Genomic DNA, 20,012 nt, shown 5'->3' on the forward strand with positions numbered 1-20,012 from the left:
AGGATCTCTGCTCTTTGTGCATGAATGGTGCATGAGGGGTGCAGTTCAGTGCAGTAATCTTTTAAATCCCACAGTCCTTCCCAGCAGACTGGGGAGGCTCTCCTCTGCAGAGTTACAGCTAAAATATAGAAACCAGGCCTGCCTTTCACCCAGCACTGCTGGGTTAGTGCTGACAAGTGGCACTCCTCAACACGGCACCGAGCGGTGACATCTCAGATATCTCTCCATGGCTCAGAGCACTGGATTCCAGTAAACAGATTTAACCACAGTGTCTCTGAGATACACTGACCTAGATCCTTGAAGACGTCCTTAGGTACAGAACCTGGTATTTTTAGTCCTGTCTTACTTACTAGGAGCAGAGTGGTTGGAAAATGCTGCCATCTCCACCTGCAAACTGGATGGTACTGGGAGGCAGAGCAGTCCTGGCTGCCAAACCCACATGGGGTTCTACAGCATCACACACTGAGTCTGTATGGGAAATTAGGAGGGCAACAAAATGACAGAATGGCTTAGGTTGGAAGGAACCCCAAAGATCACTGGGTTCCAAACCCTGCCACAGCAGGGCCACCAACCTCCAGTGCTGGGACTGGAGCAGGCTGCCCATGGCCTCATCCAGCCTGGTCCTGAAGAAAATCCTCAGAGAGGATTTGTAATCATAGAGTACCTGCAAGAAGCATTGGAGTCTTTCTGATGGGAGAAAATCTGTGATCCTTCTAAGGCAGGGAATAAAGAGACAGCTATAATGACCCTTCACAGAGTACATCTGCATCACAAATAGCACAAACATTCCTGGCAGCTGCTTCCTTTGCTCTGCAACAAAGACTAAACTGAAAGAGAACGGGATCTTTTTCCCTAAGAACACTGCAGAAGTAAAAAGACAAGGGTTAGGGTTAGGGTTAAGGTTAAGGTTGGGTTAGGGTTAGGTTAGAAGGTCAGGTTAGTATTAGTTAGGTTAGGATTTGGTTAGGGTTAGGGTTAGGATTAGGGTTTGGTTAGGGTTAGGGTTAGGTTAGGATTAGGCTAGGGTTAGGGTTAGGGTTTAGTTAGGGTTAGGGTTAGGGTTTAGTTAGGGTTAGGGTTAGGGTTTAGTTAGGGTTAGGGTTAGGTTAGGGTTAGGATTTAGTTAAGGTTAGGATTAGGCTAGGGTTAGGGTTAGGTTAGGATTAGGGTAAACTGTTAGGATTAGGGTTAGGTTAGGTTAGGTTAGGTTAGGGTTAGGTTAGGGCTATGTTAGGGTTAGGGTTTGCTTAGGGTTAGGGTAGGGTTAGGTTTAGTTAGGGTTAGGGCTAGGTGAGGCAGTTTAGGTTACATTGGGTTAGATTAGGTTAGGCTCTGGATAGGTGACGGTCAGCTTAGTTTCGGGTCAGGGTTTGGTTAGGGCTGCAGGCTTTGAAGAGCTGCACAGGGCCACACTTACGTTTGGGTGAGGCATGCGGGCTGTCGGATGCGATCTGCCTCATGCGAGTGCCGTGGCAGCTGAGTGCAACCAGCCTGGAGATGATGGCAGTCTTCCCAAAGCCGATGTTCCCCACGATCACCACACCGCGGTTCACGCTGGCGTTGGAGCTCTGCAGCTGTGCATCGATCTCGTGGAACACCCAGTCCCGGCCCACAAAGACGGATTCGGTGGTGATGCTGGGGACCTCGAAGAGCAGCGGCTTCAGGGAGATGTCTGGAGGTCGGTAGGGTGCAAAGCGCACTGCAAACAAAGCCGGGACAGAACTGTGTGTTAATGCTAAGTGCGCGTAACTACTGGCCTGATCGCTGTTTGTTGGGCATCTTTTTGTTACAATAGGGAAAAAGAATTTGCTCTGTAACAAAGGCTGAAATGAAGGAGAATGGGGTCCTTTCCACTAAAAATATCATAGAAGTGGGTGGACAAAAGAGAAAGCTCCAGGGAGACCTTGTTGTGGACTTGCAGTACTTGAATGGAGAGTATAAACAGGAGGGGGAACGGCTGTTTGTGGGTGTGGATGGTGACAGGACAAGAGGGAATGGTTTTAAAGTGAGACAGAGGAGGTTTAGCTTGGATATTAGGAGGAAGTTTTTGACCCAGAGGGTGGTGAGGCACTGGCACAGGTTGCCCAAGGAGGCTGTGGATGCCCCATCCCTGCAGGCATTCAAGGCCAGGCTGGATGTGGCTCTGGGCAGCCTGGGCTGCTGGTTGGTGACCTGCACACAGCAGGGGGTTGGAACCAGATGATCTTTGAGGACTTTTTCAACCCAGGTCATTCTATGATTCCATGACTCGGGCTCCAGCCCCTAGCAGTCCTGGCAGAAAGCACCCAGGAATACCCCTTGTTTGTCCAAGAACTCAGTAAGCAAAGCCCACCCTGCCAGAAATGAAGTTTATGAGCACAGCCCAGCCCAGTGTGCAGGGACAGGTAAGGCCCTGTGTACCACAGGAAGCACTCCTGACCTGCCACACACACTGCAGCACCAGCAGCCAGAAATGCAGAAGCTGGCTGGGCTCATTTCCCCACTTCTGTATGCAAGCTCATCTTTTGAAAAGCTCCTCAGAGCCTAGCAGGAGGAGGGAGGAGAAATTCAAGTGCATCCCTTTGGCAATCAAGGGAAAATCAGAAGCGTTTGTGGGTTAATTAATTCCTCTGAAGGTAATGAAAGAGAGCTACAAATGGCTTCATTGCATCCGGTATCTTTTCATCTCTGTTTAAAAGAGGCACGAAGCACCAAAAAAGCAGCCTGCTATGTTTTGTTTTTATCTAATGACTTGGCCATAGCTGGAGTTTGTTTCCATGATGAAATTAACACCGTCATTTGTTTCTATGGGCTGCCAGAGTCAGGGCAGCTGGGGACATTCCTCAGCTCTGCATCCCAGAACAGCCCATGGTGGGGGGTTGGAACCAGCTGATCATTAAGGTCCCTTCCAACTCAACCATTCTATGATTCCATGTTGTCCCCTCCTTGCAATGCTAAGGATTCCAAAGACATTGGATCTCTGGGCAGGCACAGGGACTGCTGCATGGCTTCTGCTGCTGCCATGCTCAGCTCTCGGCTCTGCATTCGTTCCACCTTTGGATTATTATCAAGTGAATAACTAAAACTAAACCAGTCTGGAAACCTTTGCAGGAACATTTGGGGGTGGAGGGAGAAGGTATCTGCCGTTCTTTCCACTCAGTGCAAGCTATCTAGGGAACGCAGGCCTAAAAAAAGCAGGAGCTCCACACCAACCCGGTGCCAACCTGGGAACAGAAGGATCAACTCATACGGCTCGTTCTGCCTGGAAGGTCTGTAACTGGGAGATGATACATATATACCCAAAAAAGAAACGGATGGAAGCACTTTGTGCTGGCAGAGACAGCTGCTGCTCCTTCACACTCTATTGCTGAGATGATTTCTTAAGGGGAAACTTTCGGGAAGTGGCCACGCAGACAGCAGGTGACTGCTTTGGTTTTAAAACACGGAGCTCAGACTGGGGGTTGGTAAGCTGCAGCTCTGTGCCTATGGGATGGGTGAGTGAGTGGGGATGTATGGCAGTGCTTTCCTGAAAGCAGCATGGAGCCCATGCAGATGTGAGCCAGATGGTCACCAGGTACCAAACGGCCTCAGGAGCTAATGAAAAGATGTCCCTAATTAAGCTGTGGGACACAGTTTACATGGGGGGCAAACAGACTTAAATCCCCATTTCTTTCCAGAGGTGAGGATGGATGCATTGCCAACTGCTGCATCCCATAGAGACAAAGGCTGTCCTAAGCTTGGACATGAATAGGCACAGCCCTGAAGAAGGCTCAACATGGCCCCCGCAGAGATGTGCTCACTTGTCTGCCAAGTCTTGCAGCCCTGTCAGCCCCTTGGGTCACAGCAGAGCAAGCCAGCAAGCTCCATGCAGAGCTCCAAGTGATGTAAGGCTCTGCTGAGCCACAGCTGCAGCCTCCACCAGCTCCATTCTGCAGAACAACAAATCCTTGCTCTCAGAAGCTGAGCTGATAGCTAAGGACTGAACAAAATGCAATGAAGCACCAGGTCACAAGAGAAGGGGAAGCAGGGATAAGGGAGGCAGCATTGCAGCTTCAACACTTGGGGCAGAAATTAATGAAAGGATAAATCAACGGAAAGAACTCCGAAAAAGAGGCTGAAGAGGCTCAGAAATGTGGGGTGAGGACGTGTGCACACATTTTGGATGAACTGTTTTAGCCCTTGAACTGACTTCAGCCCTTGCAAAACACACAGCCAGTAAAATTAAAACACTGACAAATGCTTGGTTTGTATTCATTTCCAATGAGGCATTATGTAGAACTTAGGCTGGAAACACCCAGAACTTCTGATAATATCTTATCATAACTTAAACCCTTATCCTTATGGGTATCACAGTGGGACAGCATCAAATCTGGCAGCATCACATTTTCATGGCAGTGTAACAGCATCAACGAAATACTGTGCAAGCTTTGGTAGAGTCTGAGAAATATTCTCAACCCCAAGCTGAAGCACTGTCTGCCACATCTCTCCTGGCTCTAATTTTTTTTTTTGCAGCTGAAAACATCAATTAAATCCAAGTGAAGTGGTTGTACTACATGCACAACTGAACAAAACCCACTGGGCTGCCAACAAGCAGGAATCACAGCTCACCCTGCACCACGCAGGGCGTCCTCTGCTGCTTCTTTTAAGTTTGTGTCACCTTACTTTGCTGAAAGAACCTTCAATGCCTGTCCAGAAACCACCTGCCTTCTCAGACTGCTGACAACCAGCGCCCACAGCTCATTATTTGTTTGGTATTTTGCTCCAGAAGCATTTGAGCTCCTGATGGAAATGCATCTTGCTGTCCAAAGGAAGCCCGTGTGGGGCTGAGATGCACAACGTGGGTATTGCCAACATCTTGAGATAAAGCCCGGGCAAGAAGCACTTTAATATTTATTACAGTGAAATGTGGTTCTGAATAACACAGTATCTATCAGCATCTAATGTGCTCTTTGGTAAATAGGAGCCCATAAATTAGACAAATGTTGAATTTATTTCCTTTCCTTGCTTCAGACTGCAGCTTCTTTCAAGTGTCATCTTAAGTGCCTCCATTCATCACCATGAAACCTGTGCCTATTTTTTCATAGACTGTAAGTCTGAAGACACTGGACTGTGCTGTAATAGACCCAAAAGGCTGCAGCATGGAATAAGCATCAGAGGGAAAAACTAAAACTTACAGAAAAGAGTTTAAGGGAAACAACTGTCATACGGTCTGTATTGGCCAACAGTCCTGGTCCTTTGCAGCACCGAGTCTGGGCAACCCCACTTGGTGGGCTGGTGGTTGGACTGGATGATCTTGGTGATCTTTTCCAATGATTCTATGAGCCTCCATGCCCATGAGCCTCCCCAAAACAATGAGGTTCTCCCCACTGCACCAGTCCTGCCATTCTGGGAGGAAAAGAAGTCCTGATGGCAGCAGCTGGGTGCTCTAACACTGCACCATTTGGGTGCCACCAGGATATATCCCAAGCACCACCTTGTACTTTGGATTGGAAGGAGCCCAGGGCAGTGTGGGCACTACTGGATAGCATCAACCCCCAGCAGGGCTTGGAACTGGGGGATCTTCAAGGTCTCTTTCAACCCAACCACTCTGTGGTTCCATTCCAGGTTACAGAAATCCATAAAGGCTCCAAATGGCTCCGGCTCAAAATAGCAACACCAAAAAGAGCCTGAACCATCCTATTAAAAACCTGCCACGGTACAGACATTGTAATGCTCTTAGCCTTGGGGATTACATTGCAAAGTTGCTCTTCTGGTTCAAATAACTGACTTAGCAACACAAAAAAATAGCCAAGATGCCAAGATCCCCATTTAATTTCTCTGCACTGGGATTCATAAAGGCTGGGACCCAAATAAGTGGGCTGTGATGCATTTGCTGCACCCACAGCCCACTGGGTCCAAACCCCAACATGATGCCAAGAATGGAGGCAGTGAAGCTGAACTCAAGTTTAGCATTTCCAGCTGGAACAAAGAGCTGGAGATTGCAGCAGTGCAGATGAACGCAACCTCACAGAAATATCTGGGCTCCTTCATATTTTGGGGGAAAAAAGCCAATCCCAAATAACGTCTATTCATTGAAATGAAAATATTTCCAAATACTGCTGGCTTCATTTTTTCACACCATCTTCTCTCCCCTCCTCTTTTTAAAAATAGCATCTTTTCTTCAACCGCAATCAGAAACAAGTTCCAAAAACCCAAACACTGCTGCTATTCCCATGCAACATGAACAAAAAGGGAAAACACACAAAGGAAGAGAAGAAAGAGAACACGCCGCGCTACGTTTCTCAAAAGCGCGTCTGGAAAACAACTCGATTCTGTTCCTACAATAAACTTCCATGTTTTGGATGCAATCACTGCAAATTACGAAGGCTTGGCAAGCTGCTCTCCTCGAACATATGGAAATTCTGTCTGTCAAAGCTTGCTTTCTGCTGCTCATCCATTTCTGTAACAGCCTCACCAGCCAAGATGATTTCATGACAGACTGCGATCCAGCACAACACAAACGCTCTTTGCCCCACAAGTGGGGGCTCGTGCTTTGTGCAGATCCCAGAGCTGCTTTCTCAGAGCAGCAATGGAAATTTTTACCTCCTCACCCTCAGCAGCAGAAGCCAAAGAAGCCCCTGTGTGTCGCCCTCTGAGCCCCTTGTGCTGTTTGCTCACTTGGTGATGGGAAGGAAGCACAAACTGGGGGATGTGCTGTGGTTGCAGGGCCACCACTGCTCCCACAGCTACTGGAAGCTCAAACCAAGAGTAATGGGATGGAAGGCCCACGGACACAGCATTGCAGCAGTGCCAAATCTATCTGGAATCAAACAGAAGGTGGAACTGCCAGCCCTGGTGCTTCTTCTCATTGCTGATGACCTTGTGTGGGGCTTACCAGGAAGAAGCAGATGAGCCTCCCCCCTCAAAAGGCCTTTGAGCAGCAAGAGGGACACCTGAAGGCCACCACCGTGAGCAGCCCCTGCTGCAGGGAGTGACCCCAAAGGGACCGAGGGGAGAACTCCCAACCCTCTGAATGAACCCAGTGCTCAGAAACAGGGGGACGTTGAGGAGCAAGCGGGGAGAGGAGCTCGGGGACCAACTGCAGCAGCATCCACACAGACCAGGAGAGCATCCCCCACCCAGCACAGCGATGCACAGACTCACGTGGCTCCTCATCCTACCTCGCAGGTCCTGCTGTGCGCGGGCTCCAGCCACGCTCTGCCGGGGCATGCGGAGGGAGGTGCGCAGGGGGGTGTGCCTCTGCTCATCCAGGTATGCCAGGTCCTCCAGGTGGGCCGAGCTGGTGGCTGCCAGAGAGAGGAGAGCCCATCTTAGCTCCTGTTTCCTTTTGTCAACAAAGCATGCAGGTAATATCAATACCACGAGTCAGCGCAGCTGGGATGAGGCAAGTCTGATTTCCCATAGCTTGGAATGAAGAAGTGTTTTGGTAATGGTTTCTCGTGCCCTGGTGGTGTTTGCTCTGGGTTGCTCCCTTGTCAATGTTCACAAACAACAAAGACAAATGGAGACATTTATATCTGATATCCCCCAATACAGAACTCACTCAACCTGCACGCACACGGTCTTTGATGGTCAGCATCTCCTGCTGCGTTACAGACAACTCAATAATGCACTGCATGTCTGGATATCAGGAAAAACTGATCTGAAAGAGCGGTGATACATTGGAGGAGGGTGCCCAGGAAGGTGGTGGGGTCACTGTCCCTGGAAGTGTGGAGATGTGGCACTGAGGGATGTGGTTGGTGGGCTTGGTGGGGGTGGGTTGGGGTTGGGTTTGGTGATATGAAAGGGATTTTCCAGCCCTCATGATGGTGTGATTTTATGCTGAACTCCACAATCCTTCAACTCTGTAAGAGCTACTTAGTTTGGATTTGGTCCCCTCCAACTCAACCATTCTGTGGTTCCCCTCTGTTACACTCAGGATCCCAAAGACATTGGGAACTCTGGGGATGCACAAGGACTGCTGTGTGGCAAAAAACCTAAACCTTTGAGAGACCAGTAAAAATACACAACTAAAAGCAAAAAATGTCGTCTGAACTAAAGAACATAACTTTACTGTTTCAAAGTCATTTCCTCACAGGAGAATCCAGTGCTCTGCACAGAGCTGGATGGAGGCATTCAAAGCCAGGCTGGATGTGGCTCTGGGCAGCCTGGGCTGCTGGTTGGCAACCCTGCACATAGCAGGGGGGTGAAACCAGATGAGCATTGTGGTTCTTTTCAACCCAGGCCATTCTATCATTCTATGAATAGGAGTAATTTATTGCTCTCTGCCCATCTCTCACCTATGTGCTCACCCATGCATCTTCCTGACAGCCCCATCCAGAACTCCCAGTGACCACGCAATGGTGCAGTGCTGCAATGCCTGCCCAGCACCTCTCTGCACCATGCCCACCTCCTTCTGTTGACACATCCATTGCACTGCTGGGACTAAGCACCGTTTCTATTCCATTCTTGACTATTTGCTCACGTGCCATGACAAGATTCTTACATCAAATCAAAGTAATTAATTGCGTGACTTCTCAAAAACTGCTGGCGAAGCCAACTCCAATTCCTTGCTGTGAAATGAGTAAACATTTGGGCAGACAAATAATATACCCCTCTGCTCACACAGTGCTGGGTCCTTCCTCTGGTCCCACAGCATGGGATTCAAAAGCAGAGAATTTCAGAATGAAGAGGAGCATTCCTTCCACCTGGCACCTAACGGACCTGCACAGATCTTTCCAAGATCTTGTTGCAGCCAAAAATTAAGTGAGACTGAGAGATTCCCAGGATGATGATTTCCAAGAGAGATGTCCTGCACTCAGCCCCCTCTGGGCTCAATCAATTCTCTAGACCATCATCAGGGATAACCGGAGACATTCAACATCCTGGTAACTCCACTTCTTTATCCATCACCATTCAGCATATCAGCACTGACAGAAGCTCCTTTTTGCCACTTCGTATAACAACTTAAACCCAACAATCATTTTCCCTCCAGTTATCCATCAATATAAAAAAAAAACAACTTGCATTCTCTTGGAAAATTCCCATTACTCCCTGAGCAGAGCATCAATGCTATAATACGATCACTACCCATTTTTTTTCACTTGCAACCTCCACCCTCATGGGCACACCATGAAAATCCTACCTCTAACCACGCTGTGTGACCACGAGACAGGGACTGTGCTGCTCACACAGCACAGAGCCTGCTGGTAACCATACAGGATGTTGAACGCCCATCTGTTCTTGACACCAATAGATGCCATGCATGATGTGGAGCATTCAAACCACACTGGACTCACAGCACTGTCAGTCTCACCTCTGTGCTGGGGAAGATCAGGGAGCAGATCCTCCTGGGAGTGATGCTAAGGCACAAGGAAGGCAAAGAGCTGATATGGGAGAGCCAGCATGGCTTCACCAAGGGCAAATCCTGCTTAACCAACGTAGTGGCTTTCTCCAATGGTGTCACTGCATCAATGGACATGGGAAGAGCCACTGATGTCAACTATCTGGACTTCAGTAAGACTTTTGACATGGTATGCCATAGCATCCTTCTTTCCCAATCGGAAGGATGTGGATTTGATGGGTGGACTGCTCAATGGATGAAGAACTGGCAGCAGGATCAAGTCAGAGAGTGGTGGACAACGGCTCCATGTCTGGATGGAGATCTGTGATGATGAGTGATGCCCCCAGGGGCAGCAGTGCTGGGCCCAATACTTTTTCATCTCTTCATCAGTGACTTTGACAGTGGGGTTGAATGCACCCTCAGCAGTTTGTTGATGACCCCAAGCTGTGGGGTGAGGTGACACATCAGAGGGACAGAATGCCACCCAGAGGGACCTAGACAGGCTGAGCAGTGGGCCCACGTGAACCTCATGAGGTTCAACAAATCCAAGTGCAAGGTCTTGCACCTGCGTCAAGGCAAACCCCGTTACCAGTGGAAGAACTGAGTGCAGCCCTGCTGAAAAAGACCTTTTTGCAGGGTCTGGATCAGGCCCTGGGCAACCTGATTGAGCTGTGGAGTCTCTGTGCACTGTGGGGAGTTGGGAGAGATGGCCTTCAGAGGTCCCTTCCAACTCTAAGGATTCTAACATTCCAAGTTCTGTGATGGGGAGATGCTCCCAGCAGCACAGAGCTGCCCTTCTGCTCCCACCACCAGCGCTGCTGCGTCCAGCGCTCTGTCCCAGAGCATCCCTGCAGCATCCCCACTGATCAGCTGAGATTTATCTTTCCCATTTAGAACAGAGGAATAATTAAAGAGGCCTCCAGCCAGAGAAACAAAAGTCATTTTTTCCTGATAATGCACTGCGGTGCTTCAAACATAATGCAAGATGAATTGATCTTATAAAATATACTATTAAACTCACAAAAGCTTCCCCTCAGTGGTGAGGTTTATTCTGCGCAGCAAGACACTGCAACTGCAGATAGAACACACAGGAGGAACAAATATATCCTCAAAAATGATACCTGTGTGCTGCTGCTGCAATCCTTCCAGGGTCCCAATGAACTCTGAATATGGAAAAGGAGGCCCTGGCACGGAGCTGTGATGCAGCAGCCAAACACATGGGCTTGGTTTGCTCAGGGCAGAATGCACTGCTGCAAGGTGAGATCCCCATGCATCCCAACTCAGCATATTAATAAATACAATTTAGATTTAATGACATCATGCTGGGCTGGACGTGTGCTCTAAGTGAGCAAAGAGGAGCACAATTAAGTAATGTTACATTTTGGGTCTTATCTGAATTCCTTCTGTGCCTGGTTGGCATCGATTCTCTTTCCCCTGGGCAAAGCAGAAGGTGTTCACACACAGCTCCTGTGCTGCTCCTTCCTGGGGCCATCCCTGCATTTGTGTTCATCCAAAGGCCTGAATGCACAGCCTCAGTGCCAAGTGCCTCCTGCTGATTGCTGTGAGACACACTGGAAGAATGCAAGATGAATGACTGCGTGTGTTTGCCTGGGATGCGGTAGGAAGAAAGCAAACACTGTTGCAGCTTTCAGTTTCCGTGAACAATAAAAAGAGTAAAACAGCAAAGCCAATGCATTCATGGCTCTGAGCCGTACAACTGAGCTTTAAAGAACTGCTGGAAGACCTGGGATTACTTTTATAGGTGTTTTTCTTGGATCCAACCTCTGGCTGCTTGCAGCTCTGGTTTCCCACAGTAGAACAGAGCACGCTCCATCTCTGCAGAGAGGTACAGCACAAAAGCAAAGAGCACTTTGTAGAACAGGTGATGTGATGACACAGGGAATTACCACCACCTCTGCTGCGATTTGCTGTGATCAGAAGGAATTGCCTGACCAGCTTTGTATCCACTTCTTTGCTCCTTTCTATTCCCTTCTTTTATTTTCTCTCTTTGCCTTTGAGGTTGGGGTTTCAATTAGAACTGCTGATGACTCAATTATGCTCTGTGAATGCCACACAGCTCGAAAAACTGGTGACAGCAGCATCAGAGTGAAGGAAGCTCTTTGTACCACGAAGCCCACACTCCAGAGAGGTGATGCTATCGCCCAAAAAGTGCTCTCTGTGTCACCAATGTGGGGAGGGAATTCCCTTATCCTCTTGGTTTCCAAAGGCAGCACACAGCCAGTGCACTGCAGCTGCTTCTGTGCAGCTTAGAGGATGGAATTTGGCATTTCCTGGGCTGTGCTGTGGCAGGTAGGTAAATAAAGGTAAATAGAATGCATCCTGGGAAGAATTTCCTTTATAAAAGTGAGGGTGAAGAAAATGGCAGAAAGAGTATAAACCAGAAACAGCAGAGGGAACAAAACCAGCCTTGGAATTTTGGAGAGAAGAGCAAGAAGAGGCTGGAGGAATTTTAGCTCCAGCAATCCATGGGAGAAGAGTGCAGGAGACAAATGCTAACTCAATGAAGAGCTCTTCCCTAAGGAAATCAAAAACACCTTTCCATACCTTACGAAAACAGCCAGCACTGAGCCCTCTTGGCTGCAGAGCTGCCCTGGGCTTCTCCCACCCCCAGACCTATAAGAGAGAAGAGCTGCACTGTTCCCACATTAAGCCATGAACCCAAGTGATCTCCCAAGTGCTCTACCACAGTGCACGGCCCATGCTGGCATTCCAAGGTGCTCCAGTGGTCTTTCAAGAGAAATGTTCCCAACAAACTGCTTTTAATTGCTTCCGAAGATGTTTTATGCAAGGCTGGATCGATACGCGTTGGGAGAACGGCTGCAGTCTGTGGGCTGGAGGTGACCAAAGGGATGCACTGCATGGCATGGATTGTGAGTCTGGTGTAAAAACAGCCTGGTGCCATTCTGGAGGCTATGCAAGGACAACTTTAATAGAAAATTAAAAAAAATAATACATTACAAAGCCACGAGGTGGAAGTGCTGCTATGCACTGCATCCCTACAACAGATCGTGTGTAAACACATTGCCTGTGCACACATTCAGCAGCGTTACAAAACAGAACCAAGAACAGTGTGTGTTAGCAAAGGTGTGGTTGGCTTCACACAAGGAACACTGCTAAAAGACAGTATGGCCACGTGCCCTGCTCCATGCTCACCAACCTGTGCCTCGAGATGAACACCTGCAGGGTTAATTTCCAGCCCAATTAGCACACTGATCTGGTTTACCAGCTGGCTGCAAAGTGTGCAATGCTGGTGCGAGGAGGTGGCTTGCAGGCAGCACTGCCTTTGGGCAGCAGCATGCTTTGCAGATAGGCTGCAGTCAACCATGGCAGCTCTGAGCTGGGTTCCCTCTCCCATCACTCATGTAACAACTAGAAAATGTAACACTGCAGCACTTGAACTTGTGGGAAAAAACATCTGACATCAAACGACCAACAGGTTAATCTGAACCTTCTTTTCCATCGTTATTCCCACTCCACTTTATCCTGGAATACGTGTGTTAGTTGAACATTACAGAGCACAAGAACACAGAAGGAAGAGGTGCTCCCCAACTCTGCTGGATGGCTGCACCTCCACCTCAACCCCTCCCACAGGCAACCCAACCAACCCAATGTGTGCAGTGAGCAGCCCAGCACTCCTCTGATGGTGTTGGTGAGGGCTCAGCCACAAGAAATGAACCCCAATCCAATGTGATGAGGCTTTGCAGCCTGAGTTTCAGTTCTTTTTGTTCCCATCACTTGTTTCCATGCTGAAATCCCATGCTTTCAGTCTCTCAGATGTGAGTGCGTGACAGATGTTGTACCACCACACTCTGTATTTTAGCATTGATGACAAACTCATTCCTATATTGCTTTTGGGCCTCTGACTCTGGAGTGGGATTAAAGAGGCAATGTAATCCAGTTATGCAATGCAGCCTGGGTGGAGAAGCACTGCTGCTTTGACAGACATTATCCCAGAACAGATTCTGGTCTGCACACAGACCAAGGCTCAACCTTCCCACGTGTCTATGGAGACAGACACCTCAACATCATCACAGGACCATCACAGGATCCCCCAAGTCAGAAGAGACCCATAATGATCACCCATGTGCAATCCCAGAGAAGTTACCCAGCAAGCAAAAAACACACAGCAGCATGCAAGAAAGAATAATTCCAAACAAGAAGCTTTTCAGTACAGCTTTAGCATTTCTAATCCTCCCTCTTGCTGCTGTACTGGTACCAATTTGAAATCTGACCTCAGCAGTGTTCAGACACCACTAAGCTATTGCTACATCATTTAAGAACCTTTCCAACAGTGCATCTGAAATTAAATGAAGAGAGTTCTGAACAAAAGAAGTCTGGTTGTTGGCCGAGCTCAGGTGCTGCTCCAGGGGAAGCAGTGCATGCACATGTGTGTGCTAATGCAGCCAGGGTGAAGTCCCATTGAGAGAGGTGGGATCCACAGCAATTATTCTGCAGATAGCTTATCCTAATTGGCTTCACTGTGAGGCTCTGAGGATCAGCAGGGAAGTTTGGGCACTTGGCTTTTTCCCTTTGGAAGACAAGAAGTGGAAGATGTGGAATCGACCTCACGTTTGAAATACTGCATATTCGTATTGCAAGGCAGGAAGGAAATACATTCTGCTTTGTTACAACTCCTTGCCAATAATCATACAGCTATACAGCTTTGTAAAAATGACATCACAGATGGCCAACAGAGCCATTAAACAACAACAGAAACAGTTCTCCCCACCAGAGTTCTCCATTTAGAAGTACTGTGGCACGTGAGAAGACAGTTTCTGTCCCACTAAACGATGATGACTACAGAAAGGAGCACAGGACAAGGGCTGTGACATGAAAGGGCCGCACCTTGAGCTACAATCCAACCCGAAGGCAAAGCCATCATGCTCTTACCTGCGACCGAGTTGGGCCGTGGCATGAGGTACAGCGGGATGGACTGCACTGACTGGGACAGGACGGTCTCCAGGTTCCTCTCCGGGATCTTGTTCAGGCTGTAGGTTGAGGCTGTCATGTTCTCATCCACACGGTACAGGCACGAGTCCATGCTGGACTTCTGGGACTGCCAGGGCTTCAGGTTGCCTCCCGAGCCCATCTCCTTGCTGCTTTCCCCTCCATACTTTGTGCGCTCCACGTTCTCAGAGTAGCTCGTCAAAGTGGCTTGAAGGAAAGAATCACAAAGAAAATGAGCATGGGAGGATGAGGTGCTTGCACACTCACAGTGCTGTGCACGGCGCCGCGCAGCCAAAAAACCACACTCCACATAAATCAGAGATGAAATTGCACTTAATGACACTGCTTCTGCAAGAACGTTCGGGCTCACACCAATAGAAGCCGTCTGTAATTACAGAGAGCATTAAAAATGATGTGCAACGCTGCGTTAAGAGCACACAACCCCAGAAACAATTAAGGATGATCCATTAGCAGCGCTGCTCCTACCTCTCAATTTGCATCACAGCCACAACCTTCCCAGACGTTGCTCTCAGGAATGCATCACCTGACAAAATATGGTTTATAAAGACTGTCTGACAACGAGGTGCCACACAGACGGAACCCCCACCTGCCTCACACCAACAACTGCTCCTCTGGGTGAGTTCAGCTCAGAACCTGACCCCAGTGCTTTGATTTGTGCTGGTTCTGGGATGCTTTCTGTGCAATATCCATCTGTTTCCCCTTGCACTGCCCGGTTCCCAAGAGCAGGGCTGCTGATATATTAACACATAACTCACCATTCAACTCAACAATCAACTTCATCCCAACTCTTCCTAAGCCCTGGGTGTGTGCATAGATGGACCTGGAGATATTTATCTCCTAAATCCCCTGAAATGCATCACTTTCATGTAGCCCATGGTAAATACCAAGCCAAAGCCAAACTCTCTGCTAATTTCTGTCCCTGGGCACAGTGGTGTGGCTCTGTGGCCAAGTGCTGGTAGTGCACATCCCACCACCGTCCCCCTTGGAGCACAGGACGCTGCGCTCCCTCATTACCACCCACCCCCATGCTGAGCTTTACACTGAGACATCAACCACTTCCATGTAAAGCCACCAACTCATCATCCACAAATACAAAGACATAAAAGCAATGTCCACTCCACATCCACCCCAACAGAGTTGGTGCAGCCTTCAACCTTCACCTTTCCTATCTTTTTCTCTCTGGGCACTGTGCTTGCCATCCATGCTGTCAGCTCAATGATTGTGTACCCCACGGCTGTCCCAAAATTCAGCTCTCTGTAACATATTCTGAGGCCTGAAATCAACACATGCAGCTGATGAGAACCACATCTGCTTGTTGGCATTGAGACACCCACTTCTGTCAGGTAAACACGCTGACACTTCAATGGGAGAAGCTAAGATGAAACCAAGAAAGGTGCTTATAGGTTTCTTTGGCTGCCAGCACTGATAAATACGTTTTTTAGGATAAAACTTCCACTGGAACAGAGCTGCAGTGCTGAGCACAATACATCCCACCCACAGAACATTCCTCTCAGAAACCTCAGCCTATTTCTCATTAATCATTTCTTATTAACCTTAGCAGAGAAACACCAGCAGCTAAGATCTTCAATACACCAAACTGAGGGTAAAAACCAAAATAACTATGGGTCAAAGTAAGCTTTTTCGAGCACAGATGGCAGGCTCTATGCCCAAATAACTGTCACTTTCTTACCTTTTCTCTCGACCAAAATATGACTCCTAAGAGTCATAACTTAAAGAGTTTCGCTTCCTTATCTCTGCATTGTGCTGTGTTCCACCATAACTCTGAGAAATGAAACACAGGTTCCAAACTTCTGCTGATGCTCACACAGCTCTGCTGCAGGATCATTACAGCACACATTTGGGGCCAATCCTCTGAGATTTCATGGCTCTGTGATTCATGACTGTGACACGAGCAGTGATGGGCTGTAAAAAGAATCCCAACAGCCCACAACCCTGAGCTGCACTGAATTGTCCCCAAGGGGCTGAAGCAGCACCCATGAGAACCCCATACTTGAAGTCCTCACACCCTGGAGGCGCAAATCAAAGCACACAGTGGCTGTCACACTGATGGAGACAAAAGAGGAAACCTTTCCTCAATGCAAAGGTTGTAAAGGAAACCAACAGCTCTTGGTTGTTGCAAAATCTCTTATGGGTCCCACCTTTAAAGAGAAGGATACAAAACCAGATGGCATGCTCTAGATTTGGGAAAGATAAACTGATGACCTCGGACACATCAGAGCAGGAATGTTCACCTGGGGCAATCTGCTGAGAGCAGATCTCTCTGGGCTGAGCCTTTCCCAGGCTATAGCCCTGCACTGGGTTATGGGACGTGCTGCAGCATGGCTGGAAGGGCTGCAGGGCTGTGCACACAGAACAGCACTTGGTGCTCTTCCCATTGCTGAATCCATCCGGAAAGCACAACCTGGGTATCAAAAAAGACAGAATGCTGCAGTTCTGGGCTGCTCCAGTGGAGCTGGTGGGCTGCAGCCATGTGTAGGCTGCGGATGGGGAGCACAGGAGGGATGGAGGCAGGGGGCACAGCAATGGGGCAGCTCTGGAGTCATGTGCTGAAAGCATGGGACCTGGCAGGCTGTGCTTCCCAACAGCACTGCATTAATGCCATGTGCAGACAAACACAGATGCACATAGACAGAGATCTTCAGTGTGTCAGCTGGTGGCCAATCCACACCGTATTTCATACCAGCACAGACAGAATTTGGGGCATCTAAAGCATCTGAGAGCTGTGCAGCCCTTTAAGGAGCACAAAGGCCCTGTGATGGCAGGACTGAGGAATTCATCTCTGTGCAGACCCTGCCACAAGGCTCCAGCCCCACTGGCAGCAGCTGGGCGCTGTGAAGCTCAGTGTGAGGATGGCAGGAGGGGAGGCATCCCTACAGATTCTCTTTTGGTTGGCTTCTTCTCCCAACTACCTCACGATACAACGGGATGATGGCCTCATGTTTCACCAGGGCAGAGTCAGGTTGGACGTTAGCAACCAAAGTAGTGGTGATGCATTGGCATGGGCTGCCAAGGGAGGTGTGGGAGTCCCCATCCCTGCAGGTACTCCAGAATGTGGGGATGTGGCACTTGGGGACATGGTGATGGGCATGGTGGGATGGGGTGAGGTTGGACTTGGGGATCTGAGAGGTCTTTTTCCAGACTGCATATCCAAGCAGGAGCTCATCCATGACAGCATCCTCGATGCCACTGCAGTCAGTGCTGCACTTTGCTAAGAAATATCAGGTATTTACAGGAAATAAGCATTACTTCTCCTGTAGCTGCAAGCCAGTCTGCACCTTGGAGCACGAATGCTGCATTTGTCTCCAGGCACAACACAAAGGGATTTCTGCCATCCCATACAATTCTCCTCGAGGCAAAAATCATGCCTGGAAAACATCACCTTTCTGCTCACAGTGCAGATGGAACAGCAGGAAAAAGCAGTTTTCTATGGTTACCATTTAATGACATGCAGCAGCTACAATATTAATTGTAGATAGAAATTAAGGATAAACCTCAAGGAGGAAATACAGATTTTGTTGCATTAAAAACTTAACTGCAGCAGAGCAGGGAGCTTCAAACACTGCACAGAAGAAACTCTTGTGCAAACACTGCAGGTTCATCTCGTTTCACTCCCCATGCCTGCACAGAGAGCTGCACAACCACTTCCAGCCCTTGGATCTGCATCAGATTTATTTCACGTGGCAGGAATCTGCAGTTTAAGACCCCAACTGAAATCCGTGGATTAAGAACTTTATGTCACAGAACCACAGAACTGCAGGGGTTGGAAGAGACCTCCAGAGATCATTGTGTCCAATCCCCATAAAATAGGACATGCAGGTCAATGTCAGATGGGTCTGGAACATCCACAGAAGGAGACTCCACCACCTCCCTGGGCAATATACTACAAGCACAGATACAACTTGCCATGTCATGCTGGAGATGTCCAAGCTGAAAGGAAGGAATGGACACAGACTGGACCCCTTCAGCCCTGCTTAAAGCTGGAGGTCAAACCCAGCCTGCTCCTCATCTGCTTCACTTCTCTTACAACAGTGGTCTCACACAGAGGGGAAAAACAAGCACTGCTTTAAGTCACATCACCAATCCTATTAAAAACAACGGAGATTAAGCAGGTAAACTCATTTCTGTTTCAAGCCTGAAGCTACCATCAATCACAGGGAGCACACAAAGCTCTCGGAACGTAATGAAAAATACCTTGGCCATACCATCATGCTGACCCCGTATTCTTTCGGTTCTAAATCTGAATTCCCTGGCAAGCAGGAATGAGAAACAGCAGGAATGCCTGCAAGGCAGACGGGGCTCAATAGCTCTGTGCTGTGCAGGGCAGAAATGCAGCAGAGCAGCAGCACTGCACACAGCCCCATGCAAACAGCACAGAGCAGCACAGCTCCAGCTCCTCTACTGCAGGTTCTTGTTTGGGGAAACACGGTGATGAGTGCTTTTAAGCACAGCAAACATCAAAGAGATCTGTTATAAGGGCTCCAAATCCAATCTACAGGCAACAGTTCTCATCTTCCAAAGCACAATACATGTTAAACAAGGGAATGTGTCCCAAAATACAATTATTTGAACACATCCCTGTTACAGAACCACACAGGTTGGACTGGGTGATCTAGAGCTCTACTCCAACCTTGGTGATGGTTCTGTGATTCTAAGGACAGCTGGAGGAGAACCTCTGTGACAGGAATGCACAATGACAGACGAGGGGCTCCTTCAGGATCCTAATGGCCTCGAAACTGGCTTTAAAGTTATAAGATTTTAAAAAAGAGAGCAAAAAGGAGGCATGTGGAGGGGAGTTGTTACACACCAAGTCAGTTGGCTGAGGCAAGGAGGTTGGAGTGTGACGACCCTTGAGGTCCCTTCCAACCCAACCCATTCCATGATTCTGCCATTCTATGATTCTATACTTGGTTTTAACCCACAGGGCACATTCAGGCTGTTGTTGAGCTTTTCTTCATAACCACAAAGGTTAAACTCCTGCTGCTCTTATAATAAGAATGGAGAGCCCCACCAGATCTCAGGCCATCAGCAGCCAATGCTTCCAAGCCCTCTGTTCCAAATCCAAATCCAAAATAACCCCGTGGGAGCTGGCAGCACTGAACTTCCCTCTAGCTGTCTTCTCATCAGTGCTTTCAGTTTCTTTCTTCCAGTAATTCCACAGATCCTTTCAACCCTTCCATGTTCTCCCTCTACCAGCCTGGACTGTAAACCAAGCAGATTTCAGTTTCAACACAACACATCTTCTGTGCCACTTACTTCTGCTTTACTCACTCCAGCACCCTCTTTCTCCCATTTTTCCCCCAAATCATAGCACACACCTCTGCCAGCCCATCATCTAAGCAGGGTCCACTTCAGTAGATGTAACCAGGGACCCACAGACCCACAGCAACCCACAGACGTAACCAGGGAAGGCAGCAATGCCATTCCATGACATGGTTGCTGTTTGGGTTTCTCACCCTCACACTGAGCATGAACCACGAGTGCCAACACAGCCTTCCTTTCGCTCAGCTTGTCCAATTTAAGGAAACAGAGCCACAATGGGGTCAGGATCCAGGAATGGTTCCTACACTCAATGCCACTGAGATGCAACACTCCCACCGACGATGCCCAACACATGAGATGCCTGATAAATCACCTCTCCTTCCTCCTCCTGCCCCGTTATCCCACCACTGCAAGCTGCAGATGCATTACTGAGCAGAGCTCA

At 48.6% G+C, this 20,012-nt stretch overlaps 1 protein-coding gene across 13 annotated transcripts in view; it reads right to left on the reverse strand.

Moving 5' to 3' along the window:
- The window catches only part of TANC2 (tetratricopeptide repeat, ankyrin repeat and coiled-coil containing 2), a 176,784-nt gene that overhangs the window by 54,322 nt on the left and 102,450 nt on the right, over window positions 1–20,012 (reverse strand). For all 13 annotated transcript variants that reach the window (XM_048926910.1, XM_048926909.1, XM_048926919.1 and 10 more), the window contains 3 exons: window positions 14,213–14,476; window positions 7,140–7,265; window positions 1,418–1,699 (listed from right to left, as the gene is read on the reverse strand). In XM_048926910.1, coding sequence (XP_048782867.1) covers window positions 1,418–1,699; window positions 7,140–7,265; window positions 14,213–14,476 — 672 coding nt within the window. The remainder of the gene's footprint in view (window positions 1–1,417; window positions 1,700–7,139; window positions 7,266–14,212; window positions 14,477–20,012) is intronic.

Source organism: Lagopus muta, chromosome 25, assembly GCF_023343835.1.
Source record: "Lagopus muta isolate bLagMut1 chromosome 25, bLagMut1 primary, whole genome shotgun sequence".
Taxonomy (NCBI): Eukaryota; Metazoa; Chordata; class Aves; order Galliformes; family Phasianidae; genus Lagopus; species Lagopus muta.